The following is a 26,968-nucleotide window of genomic DNA, read 5'->3' as shown; positions in this document are numbered from 1 at the left end:
CACACATAAAAATGGCATAAGGAAAAATGAGAAAATTCAATCTCATTGTCTGCTTCAATACTTTATATATCAATTTCACTGCCCAATTGCTTTATATTAACCTTATTAACTTTAGGGAACTGCAAAGACTAGGCAGACAGAGGCATCTTAAGCCTCAAAATTCTCCCTGGTGCTTCAGACAGGGCCAGAGTCAAAGAGCTTTACTTGTTATAAAATAGCCAGGACTTTGGATGGGGGCCCATAGCTTTCTTAGCAGAGAATAGATGGTGCCTGCCTCTAGGAAGCCTTTTCTCCTGGGGAAAGAAAGGAACAGTACAGCCTTAAGACAAATTCAGTCATATGCTTGCCACCTCTTTACATTCCTCATGCTCTACAACAGCAGAGGAAAGCACCTTCCAGGTCAGGGTGATGGTATCATTCAGGGATACCATTGAAGGTCATGTCTACTCCAGAAGAATAAACCCTACTGTTCACTTAATCTATCTCACAGCTAACTCCAGTCCAGGGAAGCATTCTGGATTAATGAAAAGGGGTATGATTGAGAGTTTGGGATTATAGACTCAGGGATGTATAAAATGAAATTAAAACCTTGGAATCAAAGAAGAAACAGGAAGGTGCTATAAAGATGTTATCAATGAGGAACACTTACTGTTCCCCTGCCATCTGGAAACCAAGAGGAGGAGGTTGTTAGGGGCCAAGTGATTCATCTTGCTCACACTTGTATCCCATCTATGATCCTTGGTTTCAGACCTAGAGAAGCCAACAAACAGCCCAACATAGACCGGATTGGAATTTAAAAAAATTAGGGAAGATCAACTGTTTGACGTTGCATATAATCAAATAACTGATCCTAGAAAGGATGATTTCACAATAGATGTAAAGACCAAGGATCTTGAGACCTTGTCTATTGTATGTATACACCATACCAGGACTAAAACCTTTAGAGAAATGGAAATTTAAAAGGGTGGGGGGATGACTTGGGATCACATGCAAATTTTCCTCAGCTCTTTGTCCTTGTTTATGTCAGAGACCAATAGGAAAGACACAATCAGAAAGGGTACACATTGTCAGTACCTTGTAGGAATGGATCCACTACCCTGTGTGGGAGAAGTCTATGCACTACTCTCTGCTTCTAGCATTCCTTCCTACTGGGCTCTGTCCATACAGAAAATTAGAAGGAGGAGGGACTATTTATGCGAAGACCATGTTCCAAGCAGTGCTACACACAGAACACAGAATAGGCACAGCTTAGAGACCTCATAACCCATGGAGGAGAACCTTGCACCAGACTGATGCTGATGCCAACATAAATGGGATTAGGCTGGTACTCACCTACATGTAGGGATAGTAATCACAGGCCCCTGGGGTCTGTGTGCTGATGCAACTAGCCTTCTCTTAAAGATGGACAACTAAGTTAGCCTCCAGAGTGGGACCAACAGTGAAAATCGAGATGGGGCTTGCAGGAAGGTCTGGAACTTGAAGCATAGTTGTTCTTCAGACAACAAAAACTAAGAAGAGAGTAATATAGATTGGACCTTGAACTCAGAAGAGGTCATATCTGACTGCTGCTGGCTTCTCTCAGGGCACCAAGAGGTGAGTTTTCTGAAGTGTGGAGGAGTTGGACCAAGATCCCATGGTTCTTATCTGGAAAAGGCAAAACATTGGCTACACTGTTGAACCAGACAGGAGACGTGGATTCTCTATCCTCCATAAGATTCAGGAAGGTCATCAAAGAGATCTAGAGAAGCCTCCCAGAGAGACCAGACAGCATGGACACCTCTCACTGCCTCACACTGCTTTGTAATCTGAAACTTCTCACAGTGACTTTCCATGGTAACCTCACATAGCTGAGTCCTCATGTCAACCTACACATGCCCCATGGAGATGTCTATGAAAGCTCTCACACACAAATCTCACAGACCCCTGTAGAGGCCTCTACAGAGACCACACACAGACCTTTCAGTCATGCAGAGGCCTCAATTTCAGAGTTGCACCCCTTCTCACACAGACACACTCCCAGACCCCACACTTAAACTTCCACATATACCTTATATAGAGACCTGTCTCACCCAGCAAATAGAGATCCACAGATACTGCTCACAAAACACCTAAAGGAACACAAAGACCACCCCAGTCTTCTCCCAAAGATGCCCCATAGTCAGCATGCAGAGATCCCAAATCTCAAATTCCCCCAGAAAACCCCAGCGACTCCCTCACAAAAATAGTTAGAAAACAGAGACTCCCCAAGTCTCAAAAAATCTCTCACAAAGACCACCCTCCCCCATGCTCTATAGATCCTTCTTAGATTCCAGTCACCACCCTGAAAAAAGCAGGTGATGTTTCCCATCTCTCACAGGTCTAATTCAAAGAGCACATTAGAGACCGCCAAAGAGACCTCCCACGGAGCTGTTCACAAGAACTTCTTTTCTCTCTGACACCCTACAGAGACAGCGCCCCTTATAGACTTCCCACACCACACAGATCTCCCATTGCCAAGGATGCTTCAAGGAACCTTTCCCAGAAGTTTCAGACTGCTCACAGTTGACACAAAACCTCTTACGGAGACTCCACAGAAACCTCATCCAGGGTTCTCAGTGGAGAACTTGATCAAGGGTCTCATATGGAAAGTTCATACATTCTGGAGCCTGAGCAGCTGATGGTGAAACATCATCAGCAAAATGGTACCCTAGACAGGATTGTGTTGTGAGTCACTGAGTATCACGGCCACATTGTCAGCATCATTCCAAATGGGATTCACTTATTGAAGAAACACATTATTTTTATCTTAGTAATATTCTTTTATCTCTGAAGAAAATCTACATTAAGACCTGTGCAAATATTTTCTTTCACAAGATTTCATTAGTTTGAACTTTGTTTTTACCTGGGGAGGGGTGCTGAGGGAATGAAGGTAGGACCAACAGACAAAGATATAATAAAGCTGGGATTAGGTGGAATCTGCTATCACCTCAACTAGGAACCTCAGTGTGTTCATATTGTACAGCACAAAAAAGGGGCTACCTAGTCTTAGTCGGAGGTCTCTGTACAATAGGTGTAGCTCAGGCTGTAAACTTCAGGAAAAGGAAGCTGTAGTTGCTAGTTTTGAACACAATAATCAGTGGTTCATAAATACTAATACTTAGACTGCTGAGGAAAATTCTTCTACAGCCTGGCCAATATAGGTAATCGTTTTGGCAATTTCTCATGGGTCCTAGGGCCACTGAGTTCTCAACATGGCTGGGTGCATGTCAACAACACATATTCACTTGTTGTAGGAGGCTACTTGCTCCCAGCTGCTCAGCCCCGAAATAACCACACAAAACTGCATTAATTAAATCACTGCTTGGCCTATTAGCTCTAGCTTCTTATTGACTAGCTCTTACATTGCAATTTAACCCATTTCCATTAATCTGTGTATCGCCACGTGGATGTGGCTTACCAGCAAGGTTCTGTCTGGTATCTGTCTCTGGCAGGGCTACATGGCTTCTCCTTGATTCCACCTTCTTTCTCCCAGAATTCAGTTTAGTTTTCTCTGCCTAGCTCTATTCTGCTAAGCCACTGACTGAAACAACTTCTTTATTCATTAACCAATAAAAACAACACATATACAGAACAATCTCCCACACCATTCACTCAGGACTTAACTCACTGGAGGGACTTTCTCCACTCCTTACAGAACTCTGATCAACAGTTTAGAGATTAACTAGTTTAGTTAGTTTACATTTTTAAACACAGTAAACTATTGTCAACTTCCAGTGAATGTATTTTGTCTGTTTGTTACCATTTGCCCAAATTACATTAATGCCACATTTTTGTCTCTCATTGGGGGGAGGTTTTGAACTTAGATGGTTTTCTTTTTTTGAAAGACTTGCAGCAAAAGAAGTAAAAACAACTTAAGGAATGAAAGGGTTTATTTGTCTTACAATTTCAGTTATCCTGTGTCATTAAAGGAAACTGTGGTAAGACCTCAAGCAGGAATTTGAAGCAGAAACCATGGGAGAATGCTTCTTGCTGGCTTTATCAGCGTTGTGCTCAGCAGGCTTGCTTATACAACTCATGGTCCTCTTGTCTAAAGATGGTGCCACTCACAGTGGACTGTGCTCTGCTACATCAATGACAAAGACAATGCCCTACCCATATACCACAGTTCTATCTGACCTGGGTAATCCTTAAGGGAGACTCCCTTATATAGTGACTCTAGGCCAAAGGTTCTCAACCTGTGGGATGCGACCCCTTTGTGAGGCATCGAGTGATCCTTTCATAGTGGTTGCCTAAGACTATTGGAAAACAGAGATATTTGTATTATATTCAAAACAGTAGCAAAATTACAGTCATAATATAGCAACAAAAAAAATTTTATGGTTAGGGATCGCTACAAAATGAAAAACTGTATTAAAGGACCATAGCACTAGGAAGGTTGAGAACCATTGCTCTAGGCTGTGTCAAGGTGAAAGTTGAAGTTCATTAGGACAATATATATTATGCTTGTTATTTCAGAGCTGAAAAAAAGAGGCATTGCTTAAAACACTTAAAGACAAAAGTATTTACATGTATAAATATAATTTCTGCTAAGATTATTCTGAACTGAAGGAAGTGTACATTTAATTAGATTTATATAATAGCAATTAATACAATGTCTGACTTATCTGGCCATCACTTTCCAAAGTACATGCTTTGGTATGACTTTATGTTTCTCACAGGAATGAACTGTTATCCTTGCCTTGATAAATTCTATTTTAATGACAGCTGTTAAGTATGTGTCACTAGATGATCCACCAGGATCACACCATCATGGTACTTTCTCCAAGAGTTACAGAGTTGATGTAAAGGGATTTTTAATTAGTTTTGACAAAAATTTCATTTTTCTATTGCGTGTGTGTAGTTGTGTATTACATGCCTGTGAGTATATCTCACACAACAAGCATGACACCAAGCTGAATATCATGGGGTGTTTTCCTATGTCACTTTCTACATCATTGCCTTGAGACAGGGTCTCTCACTGAATCAGAAGCTCACCATGTTGGCTAGGCTGGTTGTTCAGCAAGCTCTTGGAATCTGCCCCACAATGATGGGGTTATAGGCATCCATAGCTATGTTTGACTTTTTTAAAAATGTCCTAAGCACTCTCCCTAGCTCCGTATAGTTTAAAATTAAATTATTTTTCTATGTTATTTCCCTGTGAAGACATTGAAAACTAAATGTCATAGTAGCAGTATGGTTGCCCTCTAGCCCTAATCAGATTATATACATGTTTTAACAGTGCAAGCTATGCAAGTAAGCATAGTGATCAGAACCAAATTAAATCAGTTAAGTGAAAATTAAAAGAAAACTTTCCTACAGGACAATATTGTCTTAGGGTAACTATTTTATCAGGTTTAAATGATTGATATTATTTCGAATTAAAGTTGTTGTATGAGGAGTCAGCCTGCTTTTTGTCCTAGCTATCCAGCTCCCTGGCTAGTTTAACCCCCAAAATAACCACACAGAAATTGTATTAATTAAATTAATGCTTGGACAATAAGCTTTAGTCTTTTATTATCTAACTCTCACATCTCGATTCAACCCATTTCTAATAATATGTATGTCACCATGAGGTCATGGCTTACTGGAAAAGATTCAGCATGTCTGACCTGGCAGCTTCATGGCGACTCTCTCCGCCTCCTTCTTCCTAGCATTCAGTTCTGTCTACTTTGCCTACCTAAATCTGCCCTATCAAAAGGCCAAGGCAGTTTCTTTCTTCAACCCATGAAAGCAACACACAGACAGAAGAACCACCTACATCATTTCCCCCTTTTCTGTTTGAACAAAAAGGAAGGCTTTAACTTTACTATACTAAAATTACATATAACACAACAGTTATTAAGCAAGAATTACAGTTACAATATTTATATCTATTTTATATTTTATCATAACAAAGGAAAACAGTATAACTATCTATCTATTCTTCAATTCCATCAAAGACTCCAGAAGGTTGTATTATTGCCTATGTAAACAAGAAGTAAGCAACTTCCAAAACTCTAGATGTGACAGAGACATCTTACTTCCTGTACAGTCACCCAAAGTTCTTCTGCATCATTGGGGCATCCATCTTCAGCCTACATGTTCATAGTATCCAGCAGACATTTTTCATTAAGTAGGAAATTTTAAAGACAGTTCAGTCACTTTCTTCTGTATCCTGTAGAATGTCTCACAGACTCTTTTATGAAGCAGGAACCCCAAAGGATCATCTCACCTTCAGGCAAGTTCAGCCGTCCTCTCTCTGTGGGATCTTCGAGTCCAGTTTATGCAACAGTCCAGGCAAGAGCAGTTTCTTGCCTAAATGGCTAACAAACCCCATAGGGAGCCTCTTCAATGCCCATCTTCCTCTTGAAGTAGCTGGTGCTGCCAGGAGCAGATGTGTCTCATTGTCATGAAAAACCCTAAGTTAGTAAAACATTAAATGTCATATTCTATAGTCTTTGAAAGATGTGAAGAATGCCTATCTGAAATATATCTATGCACATCTAGAAAATCTAACTAACAAGCTTGACTATTATCGATGGTTATCCATTAACAACCAAATTATACATTTTTAAATGAACTACACAATCACAATACCTTAATCAAGATCAGAAATACATATACATATAACAAAATTGACCTCAATACATCAAGATTTATACCAATGAAAATTATTCATATTTACATCATATCCCCCTTTAAATGTCAAAACATTTACAAACATTATTTGGGAATATGGGCGCAGTTATTTCTCTCCAAACTGCTTCCTGCTGAATGGGGGCACTCTTAATCAGGTCTTTCATGGTGTATCCTATGTACTAGGTTCATCTCAGTCACCAGTTGAGTGAAGGAATTTTCTTAAGGTGTTCACGATGACCTTTCAGGAGGGCATGGTCTATCATAATATATTGGTCTAGAAGGAATCCACAGGGTCTCATCCTCTGTGATCACATCCTTAGACCCAAAGTCTGAAGTCATTATACCTTTATAATAATATACAAGCTCGTTTAGCTTGGCAGCCCATACAATCAAAAGTCTCTCTGTACTTAGCGCCCTTACAGTCAAAAAATTTAAAGAAAATACAATAATACATATAATCCAGACGCTCTGTGAATTTTCCATTTTTACATGGCTATTTTTTTTTAATGATTATCTGTACTCTCTCTTTAAAGACTTTACCCATTTTTTAAAGTATCAACCTTATTTTATGACTATATACTCTTTATTTTCTCTCCCAAGTCTATGTACTGTGACCCAGTTAGAGGTCTTTTATGTCTGAATCTGTCCTACTGCATTGTCTGTAATTCTCCACTGTCTTGAAGAGCTTTTAAAATGCTAAGCAGCTAGGTTGCAGCTGCTCAGGATGTCGGCTCCACCTCTCTCCAATTTCAAAATGGTGGACATGCCATTTTTGCTCATTCTGGGGCCACCAGGTAGGAGCCACACTCAGTACTTTAACTCGGAGACTGAGCATGCAACACATAAACTGTTTTTATCTGAGCTACAGTCAAATCTGCCAGACAGAGCACTGTGTGGCGGCAGAAATCCGCCATGCTCTCCCGATTGTTCACGCCTAGTAGACCTGATTCTTTTGCCTGCCCAGGCAGATCTCAGAGTACTTTGTTTCCGACCCCAAGTAGGCACACAAACATCCGGGACCACAAATGCTCTATAGCCAGAATTTGCACGGAAACCTCATTTTAAAATGGCGTGGCTTTTTTTTTTCCGCGACAGCTGAATCAGGAAAATCTCTCTTAAAACAGCGGTGGCAAGCCACAGGCAAACAAAAGAAGCTTTGTTAAACTCTGTATCATTTTTGAAGTTCTCTCAGGTTTTACGTGGAGTCAGTCAACCACGTTCAGGTGCCAATCTGTTGTATGAAGATCAGCTAGCTTATAACCAATATTAATTATAAACAAACAAACAACAACAACAACAAAAATCTTGCTCTTCTTCTGTCTTTCTAGCACCTCCTCATTCATTCTAGTGGAGTTGGGAGCTTCAGTATAACCCTTTGGTCCAATCAGCCCCACCTGCAAAATATTCAATGCAATGAGTCATTGGTCTGGTTCAAACCTTCTAGCACACCATGATCACTGGATCCTCACCAAAACTACACTCAGATATTGTGCTGTTGCCCTGAGTCATGGAGATCCTGTGATTATCCGTTCTGCAGGACCAGACCCTCCATGTACTCCAGCAGTCCATAGATGGGGTGGCCATTAGGTTGAGCCAACCCAAGTGTTGTGGGTCTAGGTGGTAGCTGAGCTGTTCACTCCAGGCCACTGGGACTAGCCCCTTCATGTGAGGGGCACGACCAGGTGGGTCCACCTCTCCAGAGTTCTGGGGGCTGGCTCTCCCATGAAGGTGGTGGGGCCATCTCTCCTGTTGCAGTGTGGAGCAAGGGACAGTGCCAGCTTTCCCAGGGCCAATGAGGGTTAGGGCCATCTCAGCATGACTCTCAGATTTCAACATACAAGGTTTCTATGACACCTCCCCACCATGGTAAAATGGACCATGGACATGATCACAGACCCCAGCCACAGCAGGAACCTGGACCCAGGACATACAGCCCTTGACACTAGCTCGGGCTCAGATGTCAGGATGTCACCATGGCCCAGGTGACAGCACAGGCCCCCCCCAGATTAGCATGGCTCCTAAAAGCCTGCTCCCTGTGATTTACTTCCTCCAGCAAGGCTCTAATTCTTAAAGAATATATACCCTTACCAAACAGTACTACTGGCCAGAGACCAAATGTTCAAACGCTGAGTCAATAGGGTATATTTAATATTCACTCCACAACATGGATCTATAATCTGACACACTTGTTTTCCAGCCCATTACAGCAGATGTGTTAAGATTTAGGGTCATTCAAATGTGGTCTGTTTAGTTAATAACCAACAGCTGGTATTGAAGGCAACATCTATAGACACAGGTACTTGTCACAATGAAGGAAGCTGTGCACAGAACAAGTTTAGCAGGTGAGCAATTCCTAATTCAAAAGTTTGCCCCTTTCTCTCATAATACCAGGTATAGAAAAGTTGATTTAGAGAGCACTGTGTACATTAATATCATAATTTAATGCCCTAGATGGTACTTTTGACATACCCTTTGAGCGTGGATATGTTGTAATCATCAGCTATATTTGTCAAGATTAAGCTAAACATTGGTAGACTATAAATGGAAGTTTCTGTCCCACCTGGTCCCGCAGCCATTCAGTCCCAAAGAAACACACAGAGGCTTATTTAATTACAAACTGTTTAGCCTATTAGCTCAGCCTTATTATTAACTAGTTCTTACAACTTAACCCATAATTCTTATTTATGTTTAGCCACATAGTTTGGTATCTTTTCTCAGTACAGTATTTTCATCTTACTTCCTTTGTATCTGGAGGATGACTGTGACTGAGTCTTTCCTCTTCCCTGAATTCTCCTGGTCTGGTCATCTCACCTATACTTCCTGCCTGGCTACTGGCCAATCAGCATTTTATTAAACCAATAGGGAATGAAAATCTTTATAGTGTACAAGAGCATTATCCCACAGCAGTAGACAACTTAGTGAAGGCTTGCAAATTTTTAAACTCACAGGCACACTGCTCACAGAAAGGAAAACCATTTCCAGCCCATGGTACTGTTCTCATTAATACATCAGTAAATGAATAGGGCTTGGAAGACATGTTATCCCAGAAACTTGCTTGCACTGAACGTATAACCATTATCACTGCACACATTTCCTATGGGGTTTAAAATCAAAAGAACTTGTCTGCCATTTTTTTTTCTAAAATTACTTGTAAGTACCATGTATGATGTCTACACCTCTCTAGCTGTGTAGTGTCTATATAAGTGTGTTTTCTGAGTTCTTACTTAGGACTCTAAAAAGCAGTAGGAGTAGGGGGGCTTACTGATATACTCAGTCAAAAATCAGCTTGAGCAGTAATTACACTGGATAGAGACTGTGTGCTGGTTTGAGAGGGAGTGTCTGCCACAGACTCAGACATATGGCCTTGCTAGAGGAAGTGTGTCACTGGGGATAAGATTTGAGGTTTCCAAGCCATGTACCATTCCCAGTTCTTGCTCTCTGTTTAGTGATTGCAGTTCAAGATGTGAACCTTCAGCTTTCTGCTTCTGCCACCATGGCCTTCACTCTTCCAACTCTCTTCTGTAAGTTTTTATTGGTGTGGTGTTTTATCATAACAATAGAGAAGCAACATAAGCTGTAGTCCTGAGCCCAAAGGTCAACAATCTACACATTAAGTCACAATACATATACCATCACCCTGTCCCTAACACAATGCTTTTTTCTTTAATAACATTAAAATATAACAATTTAAATAAATTTTAGAGGAATATCTTTTTCCTGAGGCAGCCAGAACATATGTGCAATTAAGACTTTCTGAAACAATAATAATATTTGCACGAGACTCATAAAATAAAGGCATTTTGTTTAATAATTTGGGAATTTCATCACATCATTTCAATTTCATTATTTTCCTATGCTATATCAAGATTCTTGCATACCAAAAATATAGTGCAGGTAAAATTCAGACAGGGTAAACTATAAAATATTTATTCATGTCTATTTATTGTAAACATAGTTATAATGACTTTATGTTTTATGTATTTGTGCATATATGTGGATGCATATGTTTGTGTGGTGCATGCATCTAGATGTCAGAATGACAATGTAGGGTACTGTTCTCAGAAATCCATCCACCTCCTTTGAGCTTTCCAACCAGTTAGACTGGATAACCAATGAGAACCAAGGATTCTCTTATCTTTGCCTCTCCAGAACTGAAATTACAAGTATATACCACCACGCCTAGAACTTTTTGAATGTGTTCTAGGGACAAACTCAGGCCTTCATATTTTCAAGGCAAGCATTTGATTGAATGAACCATCTCCCCAGGCTCTGAGTATTTATTAAATACTTATATATACACAAAGGGCTGAGATCACACACTGCCTAAGAGGAGTTTACAATCTTTCCAGAAACATATCAATATATCTACTGTATGATTCCAACAACCTTTCCATATTTATTTCTTTCACTTAGCGATAGGTATTTAAGAGTCCTCTGTATCATTTCAAAGAGAGTATACTATCCCTGAATAATATTCCATTGTATGCATTTGCCACAATTTATTTCCTCATGATCTGAAGGAATTTTAATTCATAGTTTATAACTACTGAAATGTAATAATGATATTTTTCTAAAATGTTTGTTTATCACTATAAGAATAACTTGTAGCTAAATTAAATTTGATCATCTTGTGACAAAATATATTTTCTTCATATAGTTTTTCTCATCAGTCTCAATTCTTACTCCTCAGTGTAGCCAGTGCTAATACCACCGATATTAGAATTATCCCTCATTAGTATGTTTCTGTATAGGTTAGATAAAATATGAATTCCCCTAAACACAAATTAAGATTGCATGTTTCTCCCCCTTGAAGTTGTATTTCAAGGCTCTCATTTGTCAAAAGACAGAACTGTAATTTGAGAATTTCAGGCCTTTCAAAATCCAATACTGGATTGGAGCTCAGTGGTAGAATGCTTACCTAGTACACACAAGCTCTAGGTTCAGTCCCCAGTACTACAAACAAACAAAAAGAAAATGAAGCAAAAATCCAATACTCAGTCACCACTCTTGCCTCTTTCTTCCTTGTATTTTGCTCTTTAGTCTTCAGCCCAACCAAGTTGCTTCTTGTTTGAGAACTTTAATTTCTGTCCTCTTCTCTCCTGTACCTTTCTCATTAATCTGCACATTTCTTCAAAGGATAATTCTACAGTTATTCAATCACTTATTCATTAAAAACTGGGTTAAACATTAAATACTGGAACAATTTAAGACCATCCAGTTATCTATGAAGTTTCCATTCTAGCTGCAAAGACTTTTAAAACTCCGGCAGATTTTCAGAATCTGATTTAGGAAGAGTCTTGCAAGAAGAGGAGCCAACTCTTCTATCTCCACATCAGCAGAGCAGCAAATTTCAAAATTTTTGAGTAGGAATTAACTGTGAGGGCTTGGAACATCCATGAGAAGTTAGAAGGTAAGAGTCATGGAAGGCATGTATTCTGTGTATTCTCATTTGGTCATTCAACCAAAGACAACTGTTAATTTATTAAATTTAACTGCCAGGAAGTTTCATGGAAGAAGTCTTTCTTGGTTGGGGTAAAACTGGAAATAGAAGTGCCAGTGACTAGGGCACAGGAAGAGGCAGGCATATCTAAGAATATGTATGGCCCCGTAGATGCATGGATTTGAATGTTTGACCTATACGAAGTGGCACTATTAGTCGGAAAATGTATCACTGTGGTGGTGGGCTTTGAGATCTCATTTATGCTCAAGCTACACCCAGTACATAGCATTGTTGGCTGAGGATCAAGATATAGAACTCTCAGCTCCTCTGGTACCGTGTCTGCTACATGCTCTTATGCTTCCTGTTATGAACATAACAAACTAATTTGTACACAGATTCAATTAAATGTTTTTCTTTATAAGAGTTGCCATGATCATGATGTCTCTTCACAGCACTAGAAACCCTAACTAAGACAACTGGCTAGTTCTCACACAAACCTCCCTGCGATCTGCCCTGGTCACAAGATGTCTCACTGGGGTGGTGGGCTTTGAGATCTCATATATGCTCAAGTTACACCCAGTACATAGCCTTGTTGGCTGAGGATCAAGATGTAAAACTCTCAGCTCCTTTTCTGGTACCATATCTGCCTACATGCTTCCTATTATAAATGTAACAAACTAATTTGTACACAGACCCAATTAAATGTATTCCTTTATAAGAGTTGCCATGATCATGATGTCTCTTCACAGCACTAGAAACCCTAACTAAGACAACTGGGCAGTTCTCATATAAACCTCCCTATACCCTCTCCTAGTGACAAGGTCACTTGCTTAGTGCCTTAGATGCCAAGCCTAGTCCACTCATTCTTTCTGGGAAGCCCTGTTTCTTCTCAACTCCAACACAAGGTTGCTGCCTCCAGCGTTTACCCATCTGCCCATCGCATTCCTTCCTGCATTCCAAGAAAAAGTGCTACCCCATACCAGTGTTCTGAGGAGACTGTGTATAACAGCCTGAACTTGCTACATAAGGAGCAGCCTGTATATGGGGAGGCACTTTAGCATGTCATCTGTGAAGCAGATAGGACCATCTGTGGAATTGGAAGGTGGTTAGTGGGAACATCTCACTGTCTCCAAGAAAAATTATTGTTTCTATGGAATCTAACTGCAGGATTTCATCCTGAAGAACACCACAGTACACCATTAAAACTTCAGAAATCAAACATGTAGAAAAAACACTAGTTTGTTCTACCTTCTCTGAGAGCAATGGAATTAGCCCAAGTTCCATCAAGGTATTAAGGAGACAGAGCTATTTATTCCTTTATTTTGCTGGCTTTCTCCTGGTAGGTGTAATGATCCAAGAATGTCCAGCCATGTCAGTTTTCTCAATATAATGGCGTGATTATCCATTGTTAGACCCTTATTTCTGGCTTCTCTACCTGACAATTACAGTTTGAATATAAAGCGTTCCTGTGAAAAGGCTTATCTGCCAAAAACTCGGTTTGCAGTTAGAAGGACTATGAAGAAGTGACTGGATCCTGAGAGCACTACTCTCAGTACTCGCAGCTGGTAGGACCTGATAACTGGAGGAGTAGATGTGCCTTTGAGGGCTATTCCTTGTCCTTCTCACTACTCCACCCACAGTTCAACTGTTGTGAGATAACCAACTCTTTTCCACCACATGCTCCCTACCATGATGCTCTGCCTCATTACAGCCTGAAAGTAATGGAATTATCCAAGCATGAAATGAAACTTCTAAAACTCCCTAAGTTGTTTACCTTAGGGACAAAGATACAAAAAAGTGTTCTTCAATTATGTCTGAAGGCATACCATCATTCTCCCTCATATTATCCCTTCAAGCATTATTTTAAAAAGGGATAGAGGTAGGAAATAAAAATATTAAAAGGGAATAGGAACCTGAAACACTTTTTCTCAGTCAACTTATTTATTGTCCTTGCTCTAAGTCTCAGATTAAACTTTCAGAAAGCAGCACAGCATGTCCAGGATTAAGAGATATTTTATGTTAGAGATTTAAAACTGATTTCATGTTGTTATCCATGTTGAACAAACTTTTGGGCTGAAATGATTACAGATTAAGAAAATGTGCTCTTGGCCAAGACTACACTGCAACATATTTTTTTTCCTAAATGTGAGGATGTGACCAGCCCGGCTAAGAAAGGTACCGAGCCATGTGGCTAACATAGTTAAGGATGATGGGTTAATATAAGCAATAAGAGCTAATAAGAAGCCTGAGCTAATGTGCCAATCAGTTTATAACCTAATGTAGACTCTCTGTGATTTTCTCTGTGACTAAATAGCTGGGGGACCTGGCAGGACAGACATCCCAGCAAGCAGGACCTCATACTACAGGGCAGATGCAAGGGGACAGGGAGACGAGTGGGATCAGAATGCATGATATGACATCCACGAAGAATCAATAAAAGTTAAAAGAATTTTTAAAATATTCAGCAATAAATGCAAGCAGGTGAGAAAAAATGAACTAACTAGAAAATAAGTCCACACAATGTAAAACGCATGAAGGAAAAAATGAGCTGTGGTACAGCATATTAAATTGGTAACATATGCATAATGAGAACACCAAAGAGGGGTGTGGTGGTTTAAATAAGAAGGCCCCCATATTTGAATGTTTTCCAGAGAGGGATTAGGAGGAGCAGCTTTATTGGGAGAAGTGTATCACTGGGGTAGGGTTTGAGGTTTGGTTTCAAAAGCCCATGCTAGCCTTGGTGTCACTCCTTCTTAAACCACAATGCAGCTCTCAGCTACTTCTCTAGCACCATTTCTGCCTGTGTGCCACCATGCTTACCACCATAATGACAATGGACTGAACCACTGAAACTGTAGCAAGCCCTCAATTAAATTTTTTCTTTTCTAAAAGTTGCTTTGGTCATGGTGTCTTTTCATAGCAGTAACCACTTATTAGGACAAGAGGAGAGATAGGAACGTCTGAAAAAAGTACAGAAGGAAATATTGGCAGAGTAGTTCCTGAATTTTACACAAAAATGTCTCTATTGATTTAAGATAGGACAAACTTGTAACTAAGAAACTAAGAAGCAAAGCCTGGATACAAGACAAATAGGTAATCTTGACAAATAGGTTACAAGAGATAAAAAATATCCCATTATATTAAGAGATGTCTTTGAATAAATAACCACATAAGAAATATGGTAACAGGATGACCTACTCTGGGGATACAGGTAGATCTGGAGGTAAACTCAGTGGTAAAGTCATATGTAATTTGCAAAAGTCCCTGCATTTAACTACCAGTAATTAATCTAAAAGTGAAAGAAATAGTTAAGCATGAATTATCTATATCTAGAAAAAATGAGAAATTAAAACTTTCCCTGATGAAGAAAAATTGAGAGCTCTCATTTACCATGGACAAAACTGGTCCAAACTACATTATGACCCAATAACATATGGTCCAAAAATCTATAGACAGAAAACAGATCAAAGCTTACTTGGAATTGGAAGGAATAGAGTAAGAATTAAAGTGTTTAAATGATCTCTTTAAGGTGATAAAGAGATTTTAAGTCAAATTCAAAGTCAGTTCTTAAATTGATTCTGGTAATAGTTATAGATATCTGAAAAATCACAGAACTCAACATTTTTTAAAATGGGAGAATGGTGAAGTATGAAAACTGAATTCCAGAAAACCTGTTTTGGAAATGAGAGAAGGCAAAGTGACTCAGATATTAGAGAGAAGATAAACAAATCCAGGATGAATTGATTAGAGAAGACACATCAGGAAAATGCTTTCCAGGAAGAAAATGCCAAGTGGAGCCATGTGGAACTTTCCAGGGAAGAGTAAGAAAAGTAGAGACAGGAGTTATAGAAAAGTTTACTAAGGTAATATCCACCAGATTTTCAAATAATCAGGTCCAGGGAGACCACAGAAAAACTGAAAGACAAACTGAAGTATCACAGAGATTTGAAGTTGGATGCAACCAGGTTTCCCACCTAGCTCTATTCCGCCCTATCACAGTCCAAAGCAGCTTCTTAATTCATTAACCAATAAAAACAACACATATACAGACCGACTTCCTACATCAAGGCTAGGAGTGTGGCTTAGTGATAGAGCATTTTGTCTTGTACTCATGGAGAACTGGGTTCTACCTCCTTTATGGAAGAAAGAGAAGGGCATCTAAGTCAACTAGTCAGAGTTCTCACATTGAAAACTTGAATTCAGTATTACAACTTTCAGCTGAAGAACACAGCAACATTTTACTACTTCAACAAACTGTTACATAAATCAACTACTTTAAAAACAAATATATTTATTTTCATATTTCTCATGTATGTAAATTCTTACTATTTATTATCTAACACTCTGTGATGATCATTGAAAAACCTGTCAGATATAAATATGAAGTTCAGTAATATTTAAGAACCTGCAACTTCCCACATACTACTTTTGACTCATGAACATACATGACTTTTGTATGTTCATGGAAAAGTGTCTCATCCATTTATTTTCTACTTTTCTATGTTAATATTTAGACAAATATTTTTAAAAGCTATTATAATATAAACTGATTATTGAAAACCAAACTCAACCTGAGATACTCCCTTGTATGAAATGTGTAGTTTCTCTAGGAGGAGAAAAGATAAATGAGAGACCTGGTCTGCCTCAGAGCCCCTATATTCACTTTTCTTATGAATATCTCATTTCAGCTGACAGCCCCAATGATCTTGAAAAGGAACGAGAGGGCCCATATGTAGCAGTAGCAACTGAATGCACAGCTCTCACATATGGGCTTTTTTTCTCATCAAGTAAGATAAAACTGATTTTTGTTGATTTGTTAACAACTTAAGTTCCTTCCAGCCTCACAGAAACTAAAAACAACAGAGAACTAGTTAAAATAAGCATAGCCACAAAGGAGGTGAAATTCTCTATCCTCATTAAGATAAATCTTGTCACAAGCACTCTTCAACTGGAAGCTTTATACTTTGAGTTAGAATTTACACAAAGCTCTCATGTTATGACAGAAATACAAATTTAAACTTCCATTCTGTGGTGGTTGGAATGAAAATGACCCCAATAGGCTCACAAGGAGTAGCAGTATGAGGAAGTGTGACCTTGTTGGAATAGGCATGACTTTATTGGAGGAAGTGTGTCACTGGGGGTGGGCTTTGAGATGTAAAATGCTCAAGCCACGTCCAGTGTCTCTCTTCCTGCTGACCTGGATATAGAACTCTCAGGTACTTCTTCAGCATCATGTCTGCCGACATGTTGCCCTGCTTTCTACCATGATGAACCCGGACTAAACCTCTGAACTGTAAGCCAGACCCAGTTAAGTATTTCCATATAAGAGTTGCTATGGTCATGGTGTCTCTTCATAGCCGTAGGAACCCTAATTAAGACACATTCTAACTTGGTTGTTTCTTATTTTAAAAATTACCCTTTTCTTTAAGAGAAGGGTATCATGCAGTCTAGTCTCAAATATACTTGATATCTTGACTTGGCTTAGCTTATGTTAACTAGGAATATATAGACTTGGCTTAAAATTTCTTATCCATTTTTCCTCTACTTCCCAGGTGCTCTTATGTTAAAAATTAAACAAACAAAAAACGCCTGCCTTTTGATAAATCAATGTACTTAACTCTTGTGCTATGTAAATAGCACTGTGCTTGGTTTCTGGTTCTTTCCTGGAGAACTGCAAAGTCATGCATTTCAGACACAGTACTTTTGAGCTTCTGACATAGAAAATTTTCCCTTTGATAATATCATTCTGCTACATTACAATCAGGAAAGAGGATGTTACCTGAACCAGCATGTGATTCTTCAGTGACAAGGTCCTAGTAAGAGGTGGTCTGAAAATGAGAAAATAAAGAATATTGGAAAGTTGGGAACAGGAGGTCTTATATAAGTTGATGGATTCTGCCAAGCAAATTTATTAACAAGTACAGCATCTTTTATACAGGGGGAAATGGGACAGAGTCAGCAGATAGCTATCACACATGGGAGGAAGTCAGCTGGAAAAGAATCAAGCAATGTTTTACAAAATGAACACAAGATACCTGGAGTGCATCACAGACGGAGCACACAGTAGTTATGGAACTGATAACTGTAGACTTTTGCGGGGGAAAAAGCCAGGTTTCCAGGAACAAAATCTTCAACTCCTTAGAGGCTCCAGCCACAGTCTCAGCCCAGTCTTTGCAAAGTCTGTCATTGATCAAGGACGTAGAACTATTATTATCTTTGTCCTTTTATGGGGACTTTTGAAATAGCCTTGGATAACCCTGGCTCCTAACAAGGAAGCACCAGAACTGTCACATTGTGATGGAGTTGGGATTGTGTGAGAGCTTAACATCTGGAAAGATTGAGGGAGGATGAAGGAAATATGGTATTTCCTATTTTAGGATTCACCAGACGACTGTCTTCTCTGCATACAAACCTTTCCCCACTAGGGACTTTTTGTTATCACCCTTTTCTATCCTTGAACAAGTTGGTCTAAGATATCCATGGCCATAAAAGCCTGCAACGGCTTCTGGGTCAGGTTGCATTACTTAGTTATATTCATGCTGGCAGGACAAATTGGGGATTTTGTTTTTCTTTCTAGAATGTTCTGCCTGTACTCTGAAGATCTTGCAGGGTTCTCTGTCAGAAGGGCTGTTCTAAGTGGTAGAAGTCTCTGGAGCTCCCTCTCTCTAATTTTTTATATAAACTGCTTTGATCCAGAGGGGCTATGACATGGTCTTGAAAATTAGACTCCCTTTATTTGATGTTCAACTCAGATTTTCAAATTCACTAGACATGTGCTATATAGTACTATGGCCATTAGCTACAAGTAATAGCTGAACATTTGAAGTTTAGTCAATACCCTCAGCCAAGCCAGTGACTTAACTATATCAGTAAAATTGCCTTCACTTCTTTTTCCTGACCAGGGAGTGCAAACCTACATGTTTTGCATTCTCTTTCTATTGGGCAGTACAGCACTATAAAGCTGGTCAATCCCTATCTTTAGTGACTTTGCAAGTCCACATGCATGCTACAGTCATCTCTGGAGACCTGGGTTGAACTGCTCTACCTCAAGTTCACTGAGGGTTTAAACAGGTACTTGCATTTCTGGGTAGTAGATTACGAAGAGTCAGAGACAGGGACCAAAACTGTCAGTCCTGGTATCCTTTCCTCACCTACTTGTTTGTGTCCTGGGGTCTTTATCCATATAAATACATTTCTTGTTTTATTTTTTATTTTTCCTTAATGACTTGTTTTACTACAGTTAGGATTGAAAATGATGAGATGAAATACTAAACAATGGAGCAAGTATCTTTGAGAATTGCTTAAATTTATCACAGGAATTTGACACACTCTCCTACAGATGATTATTGAATTCTACAAATAACAGCAGGAGTTTCTGGTGCTATCCACTTGTTTAACCCCAACATTACAGACGGATTTACCTTTTCGGGCCCAACACTCTGGCATGTCCTCTACTTGTCAGAGCTTGGAGTTGAGGCTTGGGTGCTGGAGCTAGTGGGGAGGTCCCGCTTAGGGAATTCCCATAATGTCCACAACCATCCACACACACAAACTCACTTGTGCCGAAATCTCCAGATCCATAGTCTTGTCTAGTTCACGTAGGGCAAATACCAGTAGACTCCCTCTCTTAGAGCAGATGAGAAAACAATGGCAGGAGACAGCGAATCCATATGTTCGCAGAATAATGGTCACATAGGACCTTCATCCTAAAAATGGCAAGGTAGACAGCTCTAAAAACGACAATTCCCATAAACCTTTGCGACTAGAGGAAATAGAGTCCTCGCCCCACCCCTTGTCACAGCATTGATCAGTGGGTTGGGAGATTAAAATGTCTGTTTATCCCTGGCCATGGGGACCCATGTTTTTTCCACATCAGAGTCCTAGGCATAACAATAAGCTACCAACTGATTCTCGGTTGGGTCCTGTTTAGAGAGAGAAGCAACAACAAAAGAAGCCTCAAGAGAATGTGAAAAGCACTAAGGAAACTTGTATTACCTGGTGCAATAGTATTCGGATGACGCAGGAGGTTCTTATTTTCAAAGGACATAAACCGAAACTTGGACAGCTATGCATTTGTAGCTTAAGACAATTTTGTGTATACGTGTGCTTGTGTATGTTATTTGTCTGTGTGTGTGTGTGACTGTGGGTATATGGAGACATCAGAGGATAGTACCTTGGTTTTTGAGACAGAGCCTCTCACTGACCTAGAGTTTACTGATTAGGCTGGGCTAGCTAGCCAGTAAATCCCAGTGAACACTCGTTTCCTCCACAATGCTGTTACATAAGTGTCCACCACACCCTTCATTTTTCACGTGAGTTTTATAGATGGAATTTTAGTCTTCACCACCCAAATTCTGGGATCACACAAGTGTGCCACGATGCCTTTTTTTTTCTTAATACACATACTGACATCTAGATATTACTAAGTAGGGAGTTCTGGTCTTTGCCTTTGCTTCTGGTGTAAGATCAAAAGGTAAATATGGGGACTGTAGAGTAGAAAAGAGAACAGAAAGCAAGGATAGGAGTTCCCATGGTAGCAGAGACATTTCTGAGGGGGTGAAAATCTGAGTCTTGAAGAATGTCAAGGAGGAATGGAGCAGTGAGTGAGTCCTCAGGCTGGAGACCCAACAGTCTAGTGTTGTGTGTCTATTCCATTTGTCTGTATGTCATATAATAATAGAAGAAAAAGAAGGAAAAAGAAGAAACCAATGTCATACAGACACCAAACAACATTAAAAATCCTTCTTTAGAGATAAGGAAATAGCTTAGAGGCAGGGGGCATGCCTAGCAGTGTGAAGCTAAGGGTCCAGTGCCCCCACAAAAGGCTTCCCATTTTTTCCTTTTTTCGTTTTTCAAGACAGGGTTTCTCGGTAGCTTTGGAGCCTGTCCTGGAACTAGCTCTTGTAGACCAGGGTGACCTCGAACTCACAGAGATCCGCTTGCCTCTGCCTCCCTAGTGCTGGGATTAATGGCATGCGCCACCACTGCCCAGCTTGGCTTCTTTGACTCTTTTGAGTCAGGACAGGAACTACCTTCTCCTCTTTCTGAAGTGAACAGACATGACATGGAAACCTCAAAATAAAGAATGTATACTTCTTTCATCTACAAGGCCAATTTATTTAAATCAAGAAGTTACTCCAGAAAATAAAAATGTTTACCTCTTCCTGATTACTATACCAAGTTTAATCAAAGATATGGTTAGTGTGCCATGAAGAATATGTATGAATGGATATCCCATCACACATCCCAGAATGGAAAGTATATTTACAGATGCAGCCATTCTGGTCAGCCACTATAAAAAAGAAATGAAACCCCATACTCAGCATACTTATTCTTTGACCTTAAGAACATCTACAAACAAAATATTAGTGAAAATCAGATCTCCAAGTTACCCAGTCATGTAAAAGGATTTTCAGTTATAGTCAGAAGGTTCACCCACCATTTGTTTCATGATCTTTTCTAACTTTTCTGTCATGAAAAAATGGGAGCAGATGCTATTCTTCCCTTTCCCTTAGAACTGTGCAGTGTTTTCTCTGGCCCTGAGCAAGTCTGATACCTCTTATAAAATTATGTCCTCATCATCAAGAAGGTCCAATCTGCTGCAACAGGAGTTACAGACAGTTGTGAACTGCCACGTGGGAGCTGGGAATTGAATCCGGGTCTTCTGGAAGAGCAGACAATGCTCTTAACCACCAAACTATCTCTGCAGCCCCAGATTTCTGCAATCTTAAAACCAACTTGGTCTACAAAGGGTGTTCCAGGCCAGCCAGAGCTACACACAGTTAGAGAGCCATCAACTTAATGGCTATTCATACTGAGTCAAAAATGCTCACCTACTAGCTACTGAGCTATTCCATAGAGGAGGAGACTCAATCTGAGTCATAATATAATTTTATTTCTCCAGAATAGAAGCTTTGACTAAATACGTGTTTAGGTACAAGTTTGTTTTTTTCCTGACAGAAGTATAAAATACTTATATAGGGGTAGATTATAAGCAATTAGAAGGAAACAAAGTATGCTTTAGGCATAAACACACACACACACACGCACAAATTAGCTCAGTGTTCTTGAGAAATTAAAAAAATGTCTTTCTGATGATGGTGATGCATCCAGGGTTCTGCACACAGTGGCCAAGCACACTACTACTGGACTGTATGCCACACCTTCAAATTTTTGTGACAACAGGCTTTACCATTGTAAATATCAAACCCAAAATAAAATTAAATATACATTAAAAATTTGTCTCAGATCTAATTATATAATCTCTTCTAGTTATATAGTCTTATTCCCCAATCACTTTAAGTTTAAAAGCAAGGACATGCCTAATAGGGCACTGCTCTCAATACTAAAATATACACTAAATGACAATAACTCTTCAGTCAGCATACTGGTCACTGAACAGGGGTTAGGGTGAGCAGAATATACTATCCCACCGATCTACAAATTGAAGCAACTGTTGAATATGTCAAAGAAAGTTTTTTTTCCTTTGGTCTTTTGAAAAATGCCTCTCAATTGCATGAGATTATAATATGATTACATAATTTCCCTTTCTTCCCTCCCTCCAAGTCTCCCATGTCAACCTTTCAAATTATTTTGCAATTAGGGGTTTTTGTTTTGGTTTGGTTTTGCCTTTTATGTCTGTGCATAACTTGCACGCAGGGCCTTGCAAAAGTCAGATGAGGGGCCGGGCAGTGGTGGTGCATGCCTTTAATCCCAGCACTCAGGAGGCAGAGGCAGATGATCTCTGTGAGTTCCAGGCCAGCCTGGTCTACAGAGTGAGTTCCAGGACAGGCTCCAAAGCAACACAGAGAAATCCTGTCTTGAAAAACCACCACCACCACCACCGACAAGAAAAAGTCAGAAGAGGGTAGTGGACCCCCTATAGCTGGAGTTCCCTGACCACTGTGAGCTGCCACATGGATGCTGGGAATCAAACCTCCATCCTCTGGAAGAGAAGCCGTGCTCTTCCAGAGGTCCTGAGTTCAATCCCCAGTAATCACATGGTGGCTCACAACCATCTAAAGTGAGATCTGGTGGCCTCTTCTGGCCTGCTGCCATGCATGTAGGTAGAAGGACACTGTGTACATAAATAAATCTAAAAAAAAAAACCAAAACATGAAATGTACTCACGATGTGTCTATTCCGAAGGTATCAGCGGTAAATCATTTCGTACATATTCCACACTGCAACTCCACCTCTCCCAGTAGTCGACCATTCTCTTCATCCACAGAGCCCACCTGGGTATCCATAGCTTCTGAAGTATCGCCAGCACCTTTCTGGAGGCACGGGGCATGAAGAGAATCAAATGAGTTGACTGACAACATTTTTTAAAATTAGATTAAAAATCTTAAAACAAAATCTAGTTTGTCTTTCAAAGCCGTAAAATAATACTTACTAGAGTATCTTTCCCATTAGAAGATTCTGTCTCCAGACCACTTACATCAACCAAGTTTGCATCCCTATAAGCAAAGTAAGAGATTTCAAGATAAACAAACTTCAAAATACCTATTCCGAAACCAGCAAACAACAAACAAAAACCGTGGAAGCAAATACGGATGGACTTCCCAGTCTCAGTCTGTCCTGGACTGGATGCCCAAGGAAACAATCCGAACATTATAAGGGATATAGTCAAGTCAAGCACAGTGAAGCCTAATGGGTCCTTACAGACGTGTACATGGCTTAGAGACAGTCCTAGGCGTAAGAGTCACAGGGATCTGTGTTTCCCAGGGCTTTCAGAAGGACTGTGACTCCTTCCACACCGGTACCAAGGGGAGATGCCCTTCCTTCGCTATTTCAGGAACTAGGATTAGGAGAGGCAGGCAGGAGGATTGCAAGGGCGGGAGAGAGGGAAACAGGCTTGGCTCACACGGGTGCTGCAGGAAACGAGGTCTGAGACGCAGTTCAGAGCCTAGCAGCCTGCGGGGTTGCAGAAGGCATCGCGCAGGCCAAGCCTTTGGGCTCAGGGCCAGGGTCTGGAGAGCAGGACCGTTGCGGAGCGAGCCTCGGGTTTGCACAAGGGGCGGGGCGGGGCGGGGCGGGGCGGGGCGGGGCGGCACCGAGGGGCGGGGCGGGACAGGCACGGGGGACGGAGCTGGGCGCGAGGGGCGGGCCCGGCATGAGGGGCGGGGAGGGCCTTCCCTCCTCCTCCCTCTCGCGCTCTCGCGGGGTGCACACGCCTTACCCGCTCTCAGCCTCTCCAGAGCTGGGCTCCGCTCCCGGAGCAGCAGACGGCCCCTCTCCAGCAGCGTCGGCCACCCACCGGCTCCATCTGTCCCTCCTCAACCGTGGTGGCGCTTGCAGGTGCTCCAGGACCCGGACCGGAGCCCACTCCAGGACCAGGACCTGCCCCATGGCCGCCGTCACTACCCCTTCGGAGGCTTTCCCGAGAAGCGCAGCTGTTGCCGCCGGGCCCTGCAGTCTTAAAGTGGTAAAGGCCTTTTGATGGGGCCACCTCTTTCTTGTGAATCAGGCACTTGGAGCCCACCCACTTTAAGGCCAGAAAAGTGAAGCGCGACCCAGAGAGCCAGGTTTGAGGGAAGCCGCGAACTAGGTCTGTCATTTGCTTTCCTCTAGGTTTTACGTTATTTCTTAAAAACAAAAACAAACAAACAAACAACAACAACAACAAAAAACCCCTGCTTATTTCGTGGCTTAGAGTGGAAACCACCGCGTATATGGGGATTTGAGAACGTTGTGTGCAGAGCGAACGTTCATAAGACTTAAGAAACTTCCAGGAAAAAACAGCACCTTGCTAGCTCAGGACTGCTGTGAGCTGCTGCACTCCTGGTGGCTCGCCACTCCGGGCACGCTCCCTGGTGGCTTCTGGAGATTCCAGAGCCCGGGTAGGAGACGGGGAAAGAGACCGGAGGAGGCTAGGAGGACCATTTGCGCCTGCAGCTGCGGGGCTTCTTCCTGGAGGAAAACGAAGCCCCGGGGCAGAGTCGGTACCCGAGAGCTGAGTATAAACAGATAGAAGAGCAGATACTAAAAAGTGGAGAACGAGGGATATGTGCTGGTAGTTGAAACCCTGGAGTAAGTGGAAGGAAGCATAGGGTCTCCAACCTCTAGGATATAGACTGTAACAGAGTCTCTCTCCTCTCGCTTGCTGTGTGTGTGTGTGTGTGTGTGTTCGCGCGCGCGTGTGCGTGTGCTTGTGTGTGTGTGTGCGCGCGCACACGCTCATACCAGCCATGAATTAATGTTTCTCCTTGCCCGTGCCCTATTCAGAATGTGTTGTTGTTTTCTTGAGGATAGCCATTTGCACTGGAGATGGACTCTCACAGCAGATTCAATCACAACAGTTTTAAATTACATCTCTTTCATGGCTAATGATGTTGCCCTCCTTAAACATATCCATTCATGGCTCTTCTTTTGAGAACTCTGTTCTGTGTCTTTAGCCTGTTTTTGTATTGTTTGTATTGCTTCCTTTCTTCTTCCATCCCTTTCTTCTTTCTTTTTTAATTTGTTTAGACAGGTCTTACTGTTTAGCTCTGGTTGGTCTAGATCTCATCATGGAGACCAGGCTAGCCTGGAATTTGCAGAGATTCTGCCTTCTGTCTTTCAGGGACTGGGATAAAAAGTATGTACCACTATGTCAGCCTCTTTTTTTTTTTTTTACATTTCTTTTCTTCCTTCCTTCCTTCCTTTCTTTTTTTTAAAGATAAATTTATTATGTATACAGTGTTTTGCTTGTATTCCTGCAGGTCAGAAGAGGGCACCAGACCTCATTACAGATGGTTATGAGCCACCATGTGGTTGCTGGGAATTGAACTCAGGACCTCTGGAAGAGCAATCAGTGCTCTTAACCTGTGAACCATCTCTCCAGCCCCTTTCTTTCTTTCTTTCTTTCTTTCTTTCTTTCTTTCTTTCTTTCTTTCTTTCTTTCTTTTTCTTTTTTTTTTTGATAAAAGGTCTTCCCCAGCCCTGCTGTGGAGCCAGGGATGACCTTGATGACCTTGATAAAACTTTGGATGAATTCCCAAGTGTTAGAGTTACAAGCATATGCTACTGGGCCAGGTTGGTGTGGTGCTGGGGTTCAAAGCCAAGGCATTGTACGTGCTACGCCAGCACTCTACCAAAGGAGCCATATTGCTAGTTCGTCTTGCACTTTTTAAAATTACACTTATTTAGTGTAACACAGGGCATACTTGGAAGTCAGAGGACATATTTTGGTAATCAGTTCTCTCCTTCCGCCATGTGGGTTGGGGTCAACAGGTCATTAGGCTTGGTGGCCAGTACCTTAGACCCACCAAGCTTCCTCACCAGCCCTGTGATACAATATGTGCTAGTGGCAGAATACTAAGGAGAAAGATGACTTAGTTGCCTGACAACATATTGTTGAAAATATTAAATGGTGAAAATTAAGGAAGTGAAAATAATATAATTACAACAACTTAAGCAGAAGCAGACTGGCAAAATAATGTGGCTAAATATCTGAGTTTATTTTTCAAATAAACTTTACACACACACACACACACTTGAGGCTTATTTGGAAAATAAATATTTATTTATTATATATTAATGAACATATATATTCATTCGCATACTTGATCGTGGAAGCATATATGTTTATAATAAATGAGTCAGAGGCAAGAAGTGTTGCGTGCTCTGACGCTGGAATTACAGGTGGTTGTGAGTCACCCAATATAACTGCTGGGAACCAACCTCAGGTCCTCTAAAAGAGTAACAAGTGTTCTTAACCACTGATCAATCCCTCCAGCTCTGCAAACAATTCACCACCTCTCTCCTTCTTTCTTTTCCTTCTCCATTCAAAAAAGGAATGCCATGGTTATTTTTTAATTAAATTTTCTTTTTAAATTAAATTTTAAATGAACTAACTGTATGTGATTGTGTGTGTGTGTGTGTGTGTGTGTAACATTTAGACATCTCTTT

At 40.8% G+C, this 26,968-nt stretch overlaps 2 protein-coding genes across 2 annotated transcripts in view; one reads left to right on the top strand and one right to left on the bottom strand.

Annotated features, from left to right (window-relative positions):
- Positions 1–3,890: 3,890 nt before the first annotated feature.
- LOC125399538 (set1/Ash2 histone methyltransferase complex subunit ASH2-like) lies at positions 3,891–24,479 on the bottom strand. Its single transcript, XM_087911863.1, has 7 exons — positions 24,258–24,479; positions 23,472–23,535; positions 23,207–23,352; positions 19,634–19,782; positions 18,112–18,256; positions 17,856–17,904; positions 3,891–6,416 (listed from the first exon to the last, which is right to left on the bottom strand). The coding sequence occupies exons 1-3, from the start codon at positions 24,425–24,427 to the stop codon at positions 23,239–23,241; spliced, it is 348 nt and encodes a 115-aa protein (XP_087767989.1). The 5' UTR covers positions 24,428–24,479; the 3' UTR covers positions 3,891–6,416; positions 17,856–17,904; positions 18,112–18,256; positions 19,634–19,782; positions 23,207–23,238.
- Positions 24,480–26,270: 1,791 nt separating this feature from the next.
- The window catches only part of LOC125399540 (protein farnesyltransferase/geranylgeranyltransferase type-1 subunit alpha-like), a 56,558-nt gene continuing 55,860 nt past the window's right edge, over positions 26,271–26,968 (top strand). The window contains exon 1 of the mRNA XM_087912336.1: positions 26,271–26,345. Within this exon, the coding sequence (XP_087768462.1) occupies positions 26,271–26,345 (75 nt within the window). The remainder of the gene's footprint in view (positions 26,346–26,968) is intronic.

The sequence above is a fragment of the Myodes glareolus genome, chromosome 12, assembly GCF_982192425.1.
Source record: "Myodes glareolus chromosome 12, mMyoGla1.1, whole genome shotgun sequence".
Lineage (NCBI taxonomy): Eukaryota > Metazoa > Chordata > Mammalia > Rodentia > Cricetidae > Myodes > Myodes glareolus.
The sequence above is the reverse complement of the archived record's forward strand: the minus strand, read 5'-3'. Positions and strand labels throughout refer to the sequence as shown.